General features: G+C 39.4%; 1 protein-coding gene across 1 annotated transcript in view; it reads right to left on the reverse strand.

Annotated features, from left to right (window-relative positions):
- Positions 1-372: 372 nt before the first annotated feature.
- gpr158a (G protein-coupled receptor 158a) overlaps positions 373-17,694 on the reverse strand; it is a 107,244-nt gene continuing 89,922 nt past the window's right edge. Inside the window, exons 8-11 of the mRNA XM_021562794.3 lie at positions 10,199-10,337; positions 6,665-6,770; positions 6,425-6,571; positions 373-5,443 (exon numbers count right to left, since the gene is read on the reverse strand). Coding sequence (XP_021418469.2) covers positions 3,566-5,443; positions 6,425-6,571; positions 6,665-6,770; positions 10,199-10,337 — 2,270 coding nt within the window. The 3' untranslated portion in view covers positions 373-3,565. The remainder of the gene's footprint in view (positions 5,444-6,424; positions 6,572-6,664; positions 6,771-10,198; positions 10,338-17,694) is intronic.

The raw sequence follows: 17,694 nt of genomic DNA on the forward strand, positions 1-17,694 counted from the left end.
GTTAAATGCATAATTACATTAACTCAGTATAAAATGGCAGGACATAAGGAACTCTTGGTATGTTTGTTTTCCTCTGGTTTCTTTTCACCCCAGAGACTCCCAATTGGAGATTTTGAATGTCAGTTATTTCACTTCTACACCTTGTTATCTTTGACAAGATTTTGTCATTCAAGATAGGTAAAGGACACACTGAGGGCAAAACAAATTGTTTGAAAAATGTCCTTGTTTAGTTGAGAAATACCTTGACGTTTTCTTTTCAGTCTCCTATTATTCCATCAGAAAATATGGCTTTAGCCTAAGTAAGCTATCAACAGATACACGTATAGCCTACGATATCCGACGATTCTTACCTGTGAAACACCAATCACACAGTTGAGTTTCATATAAATATTTATTGCAGAGGAGGTATTTTTTATGTACATGCTATCACAATATAACACAATATAAATCTACCAAATATTCCCATATACGGATGCTATACGCTTGTCATAGAGCAATAAGTATAACAAGCACATAATACAGTGGGTAATGGTACAGTATCACTCACTAAACAACTTGTAACAGTCCATAAAAGATACCGTTTTTTTTTTTTGTTCTATCAAGGGCAGTGAAACATTGGTCCTACGAATTTCTTGATATCATGCAGAAGCCACGAGAGCAATAGTTACAACGTTACAGCACTGAGTAGTAGTAGTAGTAGTGTTTCCCAATCAGTGACTTGGTTTGGTCACAAGAGAAGTCAGGTTAAATCAAACAAGCTTGCGAATGGAAATCGCCCATGGTTAAAAAGTAAAATCATGAGATCGAAGAATAGTAACAGGACACAATATTCATGTTGAAAAGGTTACAGGTAACAATGGGTCTTTAGTCATCATTATGTTCAAGAAGCGAAGTATGTAGGACGTACTATACATACAATGACCATTTCCAGAGAGACTGACAAAATAGACACAGATTGATACACTTTTGTTACAAATCCATGAGCTGATTCGACTGCCACAAGGTACTGATACACATATCATTGAAGGTTCTGTGTATCTAATGTGACTGTTAAGACCTGTGTGATGTTAATTTTTGTTATTGGTACTTAACAGCACTTTCACGCCATTTGAGAGGTATGAAGACACCCAATTATGAATGGTATAAAACATATATTTTTTAGCTTCGAGAGTTGTTTGTAGTGATCTTACAGTGGCTGAAATGACCAGGTATCATATGCTCAAGAGCCAATGGGTTCATCTTATCAGTGTTTGAGGGGATACTGTTGGCTAGGGGCAGGCTAGGTCCCTGGGATTGTCTGAAGTTGACATTTAAGAGCAGATATCACAATGTATGTGATGGTTGATACGTCTAGTTCATAAATATCATCGAGGTCCATCAAACCATTACAATCAAACTAGGCAGGGTGACATTTCCTTTCAGACACTATTCCAGCTGCCCATTAAGCAAAGCCTGTGACAAATCTCAATCTCATGCTCTAAGGCTGATAGTCTGGGTTTGACATATTTCAGACATGGCCCCATGAGGTCAGTGGTAGATATAATTCTCTGTAGAGGGAGACAGAAAGAAGACGTAACATCTAAATCATGTTTTATAGAGTCTGGATGTGGAGTGGATATATTATGATATACTGTACCTGTTTGGTTGTTAAACAAAATCAAGTGAAATATTATAAAGAGATCATAAAAGCATAAAAAATATTGTTTGAGAATTATTTTGTTTTGAAAACAAGTTAAATCTAATTGTTTGAGTGTTAAGTTACTAAGCAAAAATAAGATAATGTAATAATTTGAATGAAGCCGAAATTTGATTACCTAATCACATGATCACATGTACAGGCATCATACCCTACAGTAATCCATGCCAACTGTAACAAACAACTATGATAGCTGTACAGGAATCATTACCAATGACAACATTCAACTCAGTCCAAAATTCCATCTAATTTATGAGTACACTGTTACATTATTGTTATATTGATGTATTATTCCCATTACATTACCTTTCATCAGATGTCGCTAAGAACCAGAATGGTTAATAAACTACAATAAATTATTATTGTGATGTAGCTATTTTGTAACTCAGATATTCCTCTAAACGTTCATCTTTAATTGATGCTTGAAAGCAAAATTATTTTTTTGCTTGCTCAAAGAATTGAAGCTTTTGGAAACGTTAGACATAAAGTGTGAATAAGGAATAATACTTTTGAATATGAATAATGAAAACCTGGTGTGAATTTATTCTGCCAAGAATTTGTAGAGACAGTGTTAAGCAAAAGTCCTAAGACAATAAAACGAGCATTATACTTTAAACACTAGAAATATACTGTATGTATAAAAATGCTAAAACGATCACAAACACAGGTATATGTTCTATCCAGAAAGAGGAACAATTCGACACACATTAATGCCATAATGCCTCTCCCCATTGTATCATTTCAACTCTCAATGTGCTTTTGGGAATGCAAAAGCTTAAAAGGATGAGCTAATGCTTTTCTAAAAGTGGAAAAAAAAACATGCTGAAGTATTAATAACATAAATTCATTATTATTTGCTTCAGTTGACAAACCGTTTGGATCCCACCCCTCTCGTTACCTCACTGTGCATGCTGTTCATATAATACACCTTCACAGAACAATCCCTGTTCCACTCAGGACTTTACACAGACTGAAAGAAGACAGTTCTATTTAGTTAGGCACATACAGTAAAACATTTCTGCAGACTTGGAAGCATTAGACATTGCTGAGAACTAAAGGAAATCTAAAAACTCAGCAATTTAAACATGGATGTACATGTGGTGGCTTGTAGAACCGTGAGGCTGAATAAAGTATGTGATGAAAAACATTTTCCCTAAGGTTTTCGCCTAAAGTGCTATAACCTGATTTCCTCACTAGCAGCGCCTTGTTCTGGGCACACAAAAGTTATTAAGTTGTTTGTCATGACACGATTCTTGTGAGTTCTTCCACTATTTTGTTAAAGATGTTCCCTATATCTTTGGCATTCTATTATTTGTTCAACAAGCCACTCTGACTTTAAACATAGACATGGTAGTTCATGCTCAACAACTAGTACATTTCAGTTAATAAAACCTGCAGGAGAACATCTATTTACATAATATCGATTAACCTTGTTTTCTAAGTGTGCCATGTTAGTGTGTGGAGGGCTTTTTATGACCGATTAAAAGAAGACACGTGTTTTTTTTAAATGCAAATGTCCACTGAAATGTCCACTCATAAAGAATATGAGAAATGTCTATTCAACATTGCCCATAAAGGGAATTGGAAGTTGCATAATTGTACGACTAAGATTTATCATTCAGAATACTCTGTAAGAATCTGGAATGCTTAATATGATTTTGTTGCTTTGTTTTCGTAAGTTTATACATTTTCACACAAGAAAAGACAAAACAGGGGAAAATATTGGAAAGGAAGGCAACTTGTGCAACTTGATATTTTCGTCGAAGTCACCATATTCATAGTAAAAGTCTATATTTGAGGAATCTAAAGTGGAAAACAATGTATACAACAACAACTACATTTCCAGTTGTCCATAAATGTTGATTTATGTCAGGCCTTTTTCCCTGCAGTACTGTCGTCAAAGTCCCAAGGACATACATCAGCCTTTTTCCCGCCACTTACAACCCCCCCTTTGGGATTTGGATTACTCTGTTTCGCTGCAGAAGTACCCTTGTCTGTTCCTTTTTTCTCTGATGCATCCTCATAATCCCACGGACAGACTTCAACCGGCTTCCCTTTAACTGCTCCAACATTTGCACTTTTCCGTTTTTCTACCATTGGCACTTCCTGACTACTCTCTACGTCCCAAGGGCACACCTCCGTCATTTTGGATTGGCTCATATGTTTCTCTGTGGATTTACTTTTGTCCTTGGCTTTCGCTCTAAAGTTGTCATCGTCAGTGTATTGTGCCTTCTCTTTCTCCTTCTCAAAAGTTCTTGTGAAAGGTGTGCCCTTCTTTTTGAAGGGGAATTCCTTTGTTTTGGAAACTGTAGTAGGACTAGGAGTTTTCTCAGAATTCGCTGGGGTGTCATAATCCCAGGGACAGACGTCAACCTTTGTAACCGGCTGGAGGAAAGAGCTGCCTGGTAATTTGCAGAGTGGTTCTGACAGAGCACCTTTCCCTTTGCTCTCCACTAGAGTAGTGCACTTGTTGTGCCGAGTCTTGTCAGGTGAACAAGCTACCTCAGCTATCTTGACAGGCTCCTCTTCAAAGACCCAAGGGCATACGTCAACCTTCTTTTTAGAGCTCTCTGCTGCAGGTGGAGGCTGGCTAGACTGGATATTCTTAGCAGGTTGAGGAACCTGACTGGATGATTGCGGCTTGGATCCCTCCACTGGGGCTTTGCTCTCAACTCCATCCTCCCAAGGGCATATGTCTGCTCGCTGGATGTCTTTAGAATGCCGGGAGCTTGTGGAGGACTGGTCACTACCTTTCTGCTTTTGCTGTTGGGGCTTGACCCCCTTGGTTCCATTTCCATGGACTGTGGTCGTTTCCTCGGGTGCTATGGAGACATGCTTCTGGACCTTGTTCTCAGAAGGTGTTGGCAGGTCCTCTACTTCCCAAGGACACACCTCTGTGAGGTCTTGTATTTCCTTGGCCTTCGATGGGTCGGAGCAGATGGATGGCTGGCTGCCACTCACCTGCTGCTTCATGATCCCAGTTTTCGCTGCAGTCTGCTTGTACTCCACTGACTGGCTACCTATCATGTGAGGATAGCAATCGTCTTCTGATTCTGGACTTCCCTTGGTTTCTTTAGTGTTCTGTTGGAACTTCTTGCTGCTGTCTTCAACAGTCTGTGTCTTCCCTCCTGTCAAGCCCAAGGTCTTCTCTTTGGCGCTGGCGATGACGCTCAGTGACTTCTGTAGCATGGACGTTCTTGGGTGGATGGGCTTCTTGTCTTGTGTCAGGTTATGAGCACTGGCCGACTTACAGACCAAGGGAACGTTCTCAGTCAATTCGCTCACAGCATCTATCTTCTCATTAGACTTCTTCTTGACCAGCTTTTTGCCCATCAGGGTGTCCATAAGGGATCCTTCAGTGGTCATAACCTCCATCTTGTCAGTAGCAGAGCTGCTGGAGTCCTCGCTCTGGTCGCGGACATGGTCGTAGCTACTGTGCGACTTCTTCAGGGTGAAGACCTTGCTCTTCAAGGACTCCTCTTTGGCAGGCTTCCCCGGATGAGAGGGGTCGAAGGGGTTCTTCCTCAAGACGCAGATGCTGTTGCGATTGCTCCCATGATCGACCCCTTCCTTGTCTTCACGGCTGCACTGCCGGTGTACTGTCTCTGGGATCTCCGTAATGCGTCTCATCAAGGAACGACCCAGTCCCTTCTTGGAGCTGCGCTTCTTCTGTAGGTGAGGGTTGTTGGCCAACATCTTCTTCCTCTTGTAGATCTCCAACTGGGAGTACAGTTTCTTCAACTCCTCCTGGACATTTATGGAAAACACAAAATGACAAGAATAAGACAAAAAAATAGAGCTATTAAAATGAATTAATATGACTAAAAGTGATCTGGGCCCGGTTTCCCGATAGCGTTGCAGTGTTTTAAGTGTTTTAACGATGCATCAATTGAATACAGAACATGCACATTTGAATTTGAAACATGAACAGTGCTTAAACTACGGACAGTGCTTCAACGATGTACTACAGGGTATAACATGCTCTTTGACATAAATAAAAAACTGGTTTTGGACAGTATTAAAGATGCAATAGGCAGAAATCGCTCCGCCATTTCCTGGTTGCTAAAATTGTAATAGTTAATCTAATTTCAGTGTGAAAAAAACAAGCAGTCATTGTATGGAGAATCATTATACCATCTAAACGGCTGTGAAACATATTTTCCATAACCATTTTTTCCCCAGCTGTTTAAAGTTGGTGTACAAAACCGAAAGATGCAAAAATTCAACCTAAGCATGGGTAGCATAGAAATGGCGCGCATATAATAGATATACCGCTTCTTAGACTTGGTTTCAATGCGAATGACAGATCTATAACTCAACTTCTATGTGCATTTGGTCGGGCCGCCAAAAAAGGTTACATATTGCCGCTTTAAATAAGGAAACTGGAGTGTGCTTTATTGTTAGGTCTTTGAGCATTGGTCTTGAATTTAATGTATTGACTGCTCTCTCAAGCAGGATTTTAGGAGATCTTATCTCTCACTCTGATAAATAGACTTGGACAATGTGCTCAAGTCTTTGGCAAGAAAATTCTTCAACTCTAATAAACAAACGGAAACCTCTGCTCCCGCTGATACGTTTTCCCCAAAGACTGTTGCTAGACATTACATCTGCAAAATCTTTATTTTTGCCACAGTCAAAGGACAAGGATTCAAAACGTACTGTATCAACAAGGTTATGCAATTGAATGAGAGAATTTATTTTAAAAAATGGAAAGGGAAAGTTGCTCACCCGGATGTCCTCCGGATCCAGACTGTGTTCGCTCCAGGCTGATGTTATGCTGCTGTTGAGGTAAGATCCAGAGCGACCCATGTCCAATTCATCCTCATAGGCCTCAGAGGCAATATCATCTCTCATGTGAGTACCATGAAGCAGAAACTGTAGTCGACAAAAGAGAGTGCAATGACTTAGTTTGATTTGGTTTCGATGTATAATAGCAAAGCAATGCTATGCTCAGAATGAGAGGTTTACCTTGGGGACAATCATTAGCCCCAGAGTGACAGTTACAGTCAGGTGGGTGTGAGCAAACCATAGTAGCAGCATCCAGTCTGGGTGGAGCTCAGGTGCAAGAGTAAACCTGTACAGAGAGAAAGAGAGAAAGAGAGAGAGAGAAAGAGAACAAGAAAGACAGAAACAGAGAGAGAAATAGAGAGAAAGAGAGAGAAATGTAGAAATAGAGAGCAAGAGAAAGAGAGAAAGAGAGAAAGAGAACAAGAGCGAAACAGAGAGAGAAAGAGAGAGAAAGAGAGAGAAGTGTAGAAATAGAGAGCAAGAGAAAGAGAGCGAGAGAAAGTGAAATAGCAAGAGAGAACGAGAGAAAGAATGAGAGAGAGAGAAAGATAACGAAAAAGAAGGAGAAAGAGAAAAAGAGTGCGAGAAAGAGAAATAGCGAGAGAGAATGATAGACAGGGAGAGAGAATGAGAGAGAGAGAAAGATAAAGAGAGGGTGAATTAGTAAGTGAGAGAGAGAGAACGACACAGAGAGAGAGAGAGAGAGAGAGAGAGAGAGGAAAAGAGAGAGATGGCAAGCAAAAAAAAGTTTTTTTAATTTAGTGTGAAAATGTAGAAAAACACAACTGTAATAAAAAAACACATTACAAGACATACAGTAGGACCCGGTTCTATATTTAGCAGAGGTTGTGTTGGGTTACAGATGAGATTCCCATTTGAATAATGCTATGCAGAGTCATTAATCATAGAGCTCATTGAGAAATCCACAGAGGGCTGGCATCTGCCTCACTGACAGTTTGCAGAGAAGAAATTGGGCCTGTTAGCTACAGTACACAATGTCACCGTTAGCATGTTTTTATTCAATAGCTGATCTATACATGTAATATTTAATAGATTGTGGCAGGCAGTGTTATTTCTTTCTAACTGTAAACCTAACACGTAACCAAAAATTAATTGGCAGGAACATTATAGCGTGACAGACAAAACTGCTGATTCTAAGCATCACACTAAACACATAATGCATGTTGCAGAATTTAAGTGAATGACAGTGGTTTTTGTGTACTGTATCAATAAGAAATGTATTTTTGCGCTGCAGCAAACCTCTCAGACGCAGGCAGTGTGAGAGACATAGACAGGATAGAAGATGTTCATTTTAAACCAAACTCTGTCTGGGCGTGAACATATTTCATTTCACTGCTTGGAGTGGTTTATCCATGCTGATTACTGCCTCAGTAATCCATTTCCCATCAGGGAGATTGTCTTCACCTTGGATTGTTACAGTATAGGACACTGATTCGCTCTGATTTAGAAGAAGCAGCTTGATAACTTCCCACTGGGCACACACTGGTTGAATCAACGTTGTTTCCATGAAATTTCAATGAAACGACGTGGAACCAACATTGAATAGAGCTTGAGTTTATGTCTGTGCCCAGTGGGTTCCTTGCTGAACTGTATTAAAAAAGTCACTTTGAGGCAGCAACAACATTGATTATACATCCACTGCACATCTATTTTCGACTGACGATCAAGGAGAAAACATACTAACAGTTTCCAGAGTGAACAAAATGTAATTGTGGAATAGTGCTTTAATTACAGTAGCTACAGTGTTGTAATTCAGCTTGGTCTCATTAGTACATAGTACATGTAAATCCGGGATACTGAAATGAGTATGATACTGTATGTTAAATTTGGTATGGTTACATAAGACAGAAGGTTACTACTTAAGGCAAAAACTAAAACTAAAACTTTTAAACTACTTAGCATGTTAGAAAATCCTTCCATTTCCCCTAACCTTAACCCTTTTAGCTAACCTTCACCTACCCCTAGTCTTAAACATTTAACCAAACTCCTAACCTGAACCCTAATCCCTAACCTAGCTAGCCCGCTAGCTAACATTAGCATTAGCCGCCTAGCTAACGTTAGCGTTAGCCACCTAGCTAACATTAGCCACAACAAATTTGAATTCGTAACGTTTTTCAAATTTGTAACATATGGTACATTTAGCAAAGTAGTAATGTATTGTACATTTAGCAAATTCGTAACATATCATACGAATGGATGAATGGATATCCACAAGTTAATACAAATCATACAAATCATACCAAATGTAACATATCATACTAAATGGAGTGTCTCGGAATAATAGAATAATACCAAATGCTCTGAGACCAGGTAGAGTGATTAGGAGGCATGTCCTGTCACACAGTAATTTAACCACTTGAAAGCCTACATCCCAGTAAATGGCATCCAGCAGGCTCATTAATTGGCAGGAGTTAGTGAATGGTTATTTCATGTACAGTTAAAGTAGTGGTAGCTAAAAACCATGAGGGGAGGCTAAGGCTAAGGTCTAGAGAGAATGGGTGGTACATTTTGGTGGTACATTTTCAAGAGTGTTTCCCAAAACACCTCATTAAGAAAACATTCAATAAAATCATCGGTAGAGTTTAGAGTAAATTTGTGGATTATGAAATAATCACAAATAATGATCTGAACACTTAGAACAGAGAGTTCGCTAATTGCCCCTACAGATGCTACAGGACGTCTCCTTGACTTAACTGGTCACAGTGGGACCACATGCAGGTTCTATGAGTAACAGCCATAGATTGTGTTAGCTCTAACAAGCGCATGCGATACTCCCTGGTGACAAGCTCTCAGCATTTCCCAAACAGACAAGACACATTTTTGCATTTACGTTGGGCCTCGTCTTGCTTTTAGCTGCTGAAACCATCCCAACGCCATAACAGAAGTCGAACGCCGCCATAAACATTCAAATTTCCAGCTACTACAGGTAGCCTAGCTCTTAGAGTGTTGGGCCAGCAACTGAAAGGTCACTAGTTTAAATCCTTGAGCTGACAAGGTGAAAAATATGTTGATGTGCCCTTGAGCAATGCACTTAACCCTAATTGTTTCAGGGTTGCCGTTGATAATGGCTGACATTGACCCCACTCTCCAAGGGTGTCTCAGGGGGAGTTTGGATATGCAAAAAACACATTTCCACAGGACAACTATAACAGACCGATTAAAAGGTAAAACGTCCACGCCTTCCCATCCTATCTGTAATTTCTGTTAACGTCTAACTGAAATGATGCTGCCAATAGCTCTGATTATCTATGGTGTGTCAAAACATAAATCATGTTGACGTGCCTAATGACTGAATAATCTGAGGTAGCTGAGCTCTCAATAAGTAGGATTCCAACTGGGAATGGGTTTGGTGGTGTCAGCTGAAACGGTGCAACATCTAATTTAGGATGTCTAGTACTTGATACATAGGCTACACGGAAAGCAGAGGGCATATTCAACAAAACTCCCCTTTGAAACGCATCGAGATACTAAACTTGTGGCACATTGAATATCGTGGCAAATTGGTGGAAAGCAATAGGCAAGCCAACAGTAAGTGACAAGAAAGTGTCCGATTATTTACATATAAAACATATTAAAGTCCATGATGTGTAATATTCAATGCATATACTTATCTCTAAATATAGCTAAATATTACAAAAATATATACACATCCATACTGTCATATCTCTCCCCTCCACAGGTTGGGATCTTTACCTAATAACATGGAAGATGGCAGACAGGACGAGCTCGTTGTGGAGGGCGATGGCCATGTAACGGGGCTCGTGGAAGGCTGACGGCACCGTCCTCACAGTGTAACACAGATACACTCCCCACAGCAGGAACAGGAACTCCGCTGTGTGACAAACATGAAGAAGGACATAGAGAACTTCAACCCAATGGGAGCTACATAGCTACTGTAGGAAAGGCATTAAAGTGTAAATCGGCAGTAGCAATAATAACAAAGCCCGCTCCCCGCTCCTGTTTCGGTAAAAAGCGGAGTTATGGAGCTGGAGAAATGTAACCACAGTCAAATTCATAGATAGAGCTGTGGATGTGAGGACTGACATCCATGATATGAAAATTAAAGTTTTTGCATTTTTGGACTTTTTTTATATAGTGTTTGTTTATATGTACTTTGTTTACAGACATTGGAGCGAAACAAGCTTATAATTTGAGCTCTGATGGGATACGACAGTTAACTAAACTCATGAGACATTGATAAGGTATATTCTTCAAAATGTAGCAACTGCTGATTGTCCCTTTAAAAATAGATAGATTGAATACTTGATATATACCCAGGGGGAAAGACATTAGAGTAACAACAAGCAATACATACAAAGCCTGTGCATCATGCTTGGAATGCAAAGGAATGGGAGGTTTCACCCTTAAATGCTCCCCTCCTCACCTTAGCAGTATAACTATCAACATCGACCACCCATGCACTCCACAGATGACTGATTTCATGGACTCAGGGCAACATAGATTGTCTAACACTGGCATGTTGAAAAATGACATGTTCAATAAATGTAATGAAAATGCAAACCTGCTCCTACTGGCTGTATTCTCTAGACACTCCATGACTTGTCCAAGGTTTTATAAATCTTCCCCAACCCCCCTTGTTTTCTGGGTGTAGCTTAGCCGGCTTGACAGCAATAAACGTCTGCCGTTTCCATGAATAGTTGTCACGATTATTTTAACATTCACGTTGCTTGTCTGCATGAATGGAAGTGCTCCAAGGTCTGACAGAGGCCTACAGTATGTGCCTTACACAGCAGGATAAACACTATTGAGTGCCATAGCTCACTCAAAATGCCATTTGTTATGTTTATCTAAGGACTAAGATCCATCAAGAGCTCTGACAGGCTGTAATCTACCATTGCCCTGAGTAGATATTTAGGTCTACATCAATAAACAACAACACAAAATGGCCGCCCTGTGTGTCCTACTGTATAGTTGAGTCGTTCCGCGGAAATGGGTAGCGTAACTCACCTTATTTGAACATTCTGTCATAACGAGCACATGTTCAACTTAATAAGTCAAATAAAACAATGACTATAGTAAGTGTCTAATAAGTGCCAAATAAAGTCACAGGGTTGACCGTAACAGGGTTGATGATTTAATCTTAAATCTGCCGTGAATCCCCTTGTTATAGAGGGAATGCAAGCTTGTTGTGTGCAACAGGGAGGGGCAATTGAATGTACAGCTTCACAAACAAATGTATGTGTTAAAACATTTCTAGTCTGTCGATCTATGGGTAACAGGGTTGATGTGTTATGCTCGGCCCACTCAGTTTTTCACCACAAAAGACAAGAAAATGTCCATAAAAGAGTTGAATCAGCTCACCTGCTTTTAGATTATGCTTTGACTATTACAGTGTCTTCATAAAGCATTCCCACCCCTTAACTTTTTCCACATTTTGTTATGTTACAAGGTGAGATTAAAATGGATTGAATTGTCTTATTTTTTTGTCTACAATATACATAAAGTACTCTCTAATGTCAAAGTGGAAGAAAATTTTGAACATTTGTAAAAAAAAAAATATATATATATATATATACATATACACTACCGTTCAAAAGTTTGGGGTCACTTAGAAATGTCCTTGTTTTTGAAAGAAAAGCTTATTTTTTTGTCCATTAAAAAAACATAAAATTGATCAGAAATACAGTGTAGACATTGTTAAAGCTGTAAATGACTATTGTAGCTGGAAACGGCTGATTTTTAATGGAATATCTACATCTGCGTACAGAGGCCCATTATCAGCAACCATCACTCCTGTGTTCCAATGGCACGTTGTGTTAGCTAATCCAAGTTTATCATTTAAAAAGGCTAATTGATCATTAGAAAACTATTTTGCAATTATGTTAGCACAGCTGAAAACTGTTGTCCTGATTAAAGAAGCAATACAACTGGCCTTCTTTCGACTAGTTGAGTATCTAGAGCATCAGCATTTGTGGGTTCGATTACAGGCTCAAAATGGACAGAAACAAAGAACTTTCTTTTGAAACTCGTCAGTCTATTCTTGTTCTGAGAAATTAAGGCTATTCCATGCGAGAAATTACCAAGAAACGGAAGAGCTCATACAACTCTGTGTACTACTCCCTTCACAGAACAAACTGTCTCTAACTAGAATAGAAAGAGGAGTGGGAGGCCCCGGTGCACAACTGTGCAAGAGGACAAGTACATTAGAGTGTCTAGTTTGAGAAACAGATGCCTCACAAGTCCTCAACTGGCAGCTTCATTAAATATTACCAGCAAACACCAGTCTCAACGTCAACAGTAAAGAGGCGACTCCGGGATGCTGGCCTTCTAGGCAGAGTTGCAAATAAAAAGCCATATCTCAGACTGGCCAATAAAAAAAAAGATTAAGATGGACAAAAGAACAAGGCCACTGGACAGAGGAACTCTGCCTAGAAGGCCAGCATCCCGGAGTCGCCTGTTCACTGTTGTCGTTGAGACTATAAAATAACACACTAATATATCTTGAATACATAAGTATTCAACCCACTGAGTTAATACATGTTAGAATCACCTTTGGCAGTGATTACAGCTATGAGTCTTTCTGCGTAAGTCTAAGGGCTTTGCACACCTGGATTGTGCAATATTTGCACATTATTTTTTTAAACATTCTTCAAGCTCTGTCAAGTTCCTCTGGTCAAAAATAATATCCCATATGCCCCAGGGCAGTCATTGGGGACATTGCCTTGTGTAGGGCGCTGTCTTTCAGATGGGATATTAAACGGGTGTTCTGACTCTGTGGTCACTAAAGATCCCATGGCACTTATCGTAAGAGGGGGTGTTAACCCCGGTGACCTGGCTAAATTCCCCACTCTGGCCCTCATTCCATCGTGGCCAACTTATCGTCCCCAGCTTCCAATTGGCTCATTCATCCCCCTCCTCTCCCCTGTAACTATTCCCCTCTTCGTTGCTGTAAAGGAGAATATGTTCACAGTCAATTTACCTGGTAAAATAAGAGTAAAATAAAAAAAATAGTTGGTTGTTGATCATTTCTAGACACCGTTTTCAAGTCCTGCCAAGCCGATTTAAGTCAAAACTTTAACTAGGCCACCCAGGAACATCCAATGTCGTCTTGGTAAGGAACTGCAGTGCATATTTGGCCTTTTGTTTAAGGTTATTGTCATGCTGAAATGTGAATTTGTCTCCCAATGTCTGTTGGAAAGCAGACTGAACCAGGTTTTTCTTTAGGATTTTGCTGTATTTAGCTCTATTCTGTTTTCTCCCCCAGACAAACTCCCTAGTTCTTGCCATTGACAAGCATACTCATAAAAGCATACCCATAACATGATGCAGCCACCACCATGCTTGAAAATATGAAGAGGGGTACTTACTCAGTGATATGTTGTGTTGGATTTGCCCAAAACATAATGCTTTGTATTCGAGATGTAAAGTACATTTCTTTGCCAAGTTTTTTGCAGTTTTACTTCAGTGCCTTATTGCACACAGAACATATGTTTTGCAATATTTTATTCCATACAAGCTATTTTTATTTTCACTCTTTTGTTTATGGTTAGTATCGTGGAGTAACTTCAATGTTGTTGATCCATCCTCAGCTTTCTCTTATCACAGCCATTAAACTCTGTCACTGTTTTAAAGTCACCATTTGGATCATGGTGAAATCCCTGAGATGTTTCCTTCCTCTCCGGCAACTGAGGAAGGATGCCTGTATCTTTGTAGTGACTGGGTGTATTCATAAACCATCCAAAGTGTAATTGATAACTTCACCATGCTCAAAGGGATATTCAATGTCAGTATTTTTTTTACCCATCTACTACTAGGTGCCCATCTTTGTAAGGTATTGGAAAAACTCCCTGGTCATTGAATTTGTGTTTGAAATTCACTGCTTGACTGAGGGACCTTACAGCTAATTGTATGTTGGAAATTAAGCCTTTAACACAACAAAATGTGGGAAAAGTCAAGGGGTGGAAATACTTTCTGAAGGCAATGTAGATGTAAATCAAATTTTATTTGTCACATGCGCCGAATACAACACCTCACTGTGAAATGCTTACAAGACCAACAATGCAGTTCGAGAAAGAGTGTTATTAATAAAACATTAACTAAATAAACTAAGGTAAAAAAAATAATAATTGAATTAATCAAAAAAGAACACAAGAAATGTACATAACAATAACGAGGCTTTATTCAGGGGGTACAGGTAGGGAGGCAATGTGCGGGGGTACAGGTTAGTCTAGGTCATTTGTAAAGTGACTATGCGCGCGGGGGGGGGGGGGGGGGGGGTGTTCAAGGTAAATAGTGTGGTTGGCAATTTGATTAGATGTTCAGCAGTCTTATAGCTTGGAGGTAGAAGCTGCTAAGGAGTCTTTTGGTCCAAGACTTGACAATCCAGTACCACTTGCTGTGCGGTAGCAGAGAGACCATTTTTGGGCCTTCCTATGACACCACCTAGTATATATGGCCTAGATGTCAGGAAGCTTGGCCCCAATGATGTACTGGGCTGTACGCACTACCCTCTGTAGTACCTTCAAGTCAAAGGCCAATGTAATCAATGGCTAATGTCAAATCAAATAACATTTCATTAGTCACATGCGCCGAATACAACAGTGAAATGCTTACTTATGAGCCCCTAACCAACAATGCAGTTTCAAAAAAATATGAATAAGAGTAAGAAATAAAAGTAACAAGTAATAAAAGAGATTAAAGATGCCAAGCTTATAGAGCTTATAGAGACAGGTGAGTGTACCAGATATAAGTCATCAGACATGTCATCAGAGAGCGCAACAGAACATTGTACTGTCTACACTCGGTTTGTTGTTTATATTAAAACGTTTTCGTTAAATCGATTTGAATCCAAACAACATTTTTGTTGCTAAGGATTCCACGACGCGGTTAGCCTTTACGGCTGGGACTGCAAATTTGTCTTCTTTTTTTTGCGTGGATTCTGCAAGTGCTAGCTGGCTGTACTACAGACACCTGTCATCGCTGTGGGAAAGACTCATTGTTATCTTTTAGTAAAACAACTGGTTGCAGTAAAGAGCCAACCTGGATACTAAGGAGATCCTGAGGGAAACAGCTTTACGCTATGGAGGAACAACATACTCCATCATGGAAAGATCCGACCACCTCACAAAATAACTTTAACCCAACAAAAAAAAGAAAAACAGATTAATCTACAGACACAGACAATTTACTTACCATTGAGGTAGAGGCTAGAGCTCTGGCTGGAATCCATGCAACACTGGAAAAGTTGTGTGAGGAGGTAGCAGGGTTGAGGGGGAGTTTGGAGTTCAGCCAAAGTGAAATTCTCATCCTCCAAAGAGAAAACAAGACACTCAAGCCAAGGTAAAAATCCACGATCCCAACATGGATTGTCTACTCAGGGTAAACAGGGACACTCACAAGTCGTAGCATTCGTGAAAATCTAATTTATTCTGAGATTCCTGAGGACGCATCCAATAATCCAGAGGGCGAGATCAAGAGAATTCATGCAATCCGCCTTGAAACTCCCTATCGAGCCTGTAAACAAGGTGGCTTTCCACCGAGTACACAGACTTGGAGCTCGGAGCGACAAGACCAAGGGTCCCAGACCGATCATCACAAAATCTGAACACTACCAACAAAAGGAGCTGATCAAAAGCAGGGGAAGGGAGCTTAAAGGGACCAAATTCGGTCCCAATGATCAATTTCCAAGGGAGATAAACAAACATCGTAAGAGACTGTATCTGGTACAAAGATAACAAAGGGAGAATGGTAGGCATGCCTTTATCATTATGGACAAACTCTTTATAGATGGACAGCTATTCCGAGACAGCTCCATGACACCTTGGCTGTACTAAATTCTATAGGGACTTCAGGTTACAAAAAAAAGAAGGCATGGGAACTGTAAAAATATCTGAAAATTATGAAGTGGATATGAGCACACACATACTCAATTACATGCTTGCTTACACATGCGCATTTATACATACACACACACACCTGACTCCACTCTCTTCTCTCACTCTCTCTTTCTCTCTTTTCTTTTCTCTTCTCTCCCTCTCTATTGTCGAGAACTGTTTTATAGTTTAATGTGTTTATTGTTTGTCTGTATTTTTTATGTACTTGTCTACAAGTTTATATATGTTTACAACAAGCAAGGGGAAGATATCAGAATAGGGGCATTGGGGAATAATAACATATTGTACGGAATACATTTGTACTGTAGTGAAGCCATCTGTAGAGCAATGCAAGGTCTCTTTCATGATCATGTGAAACGTCAATTGCTATGGAAAGGCTGGGATGTGTTTTTCAATTATGTTAAAGGTAATTATGATGCAACTATGATGGTGATACGGTATGGATTACAATTATCATCATGAATATTAAGGCTATATGCACTACATGTTACACACATAGACACTCAACCATGCAGAGTTATTATTTATTTGGACATCACACATTATAGTCTTACTCTTAAACAGACATCGTACACACTCACTATATCACATCCAATATCATACACATCAACCTACTCAGATTTGCTACACACATAATATCTTTAAATTTTCCAACATCTGTGGCATTGGCTCACAGGCAAACAGGCAAGGGAATAAAACAAATATTGCTAGAACCTATTTCTTGAATTCTAAATATCATACATTTGAAAGCTCTAGTTTTGACCTTCATAATACCTCTTATGGCAGTAACTTTACAAGCAGTAATTGTGGTAAATAAGACTGGATTTTATTTCTAAATACCTGGGTTTTTTTTAAATTCCGTTAGTTGTCTTATAAAATGGGTAAAAAAATTATGTATAGCAACCCCAGGAGTTAAATAGTAAATAACGGCTACTTCTCAGAGAGTTTTGTATTGTCAAGAGGAGTTAAACAAGGGTGTCTGCTGTCACCATATCTATTCTTTATGGCCACTGAAATGCTAGGTATTATAATCAGATCCAATAACAACATTAGAGGATTAGAAATCCAAGGCTTAAAAACAAAGGTGTCCATGTATGCCAATGACTCAAGTTTTATATTAAGCCCACAAGCTAGATCCCTGCAATGTCTCATTGAAGATCTAGATAACTTTTCTGTATTCTCTGGACGAAAACCTAATTATGATAAGTGTACAATTTTACGTATTGGATCCTTAAAAAATACAACTTTTACATTACCCTGCAGTTTACCTATAAAATGGGCTGATGGTGAAGTAGACATACTCAGTATTCATGTCACAAAATATATAAATAAGCT

This window comes from Oncorhynchus mykiss, chromosome 15 (assembly GCF_057628025.1).
Source record: "Oncorhynchus mykiss isolate SJ-2025 chromosome 15, ASM5762802v1, whole genome shotgun sequence".
NCBI lineage: Eukaryota > Metazoa > Chordata > Actinopteri > Salmoniformes > Salmonidae > Oncorhynchus > Oncorhynchus mykiss.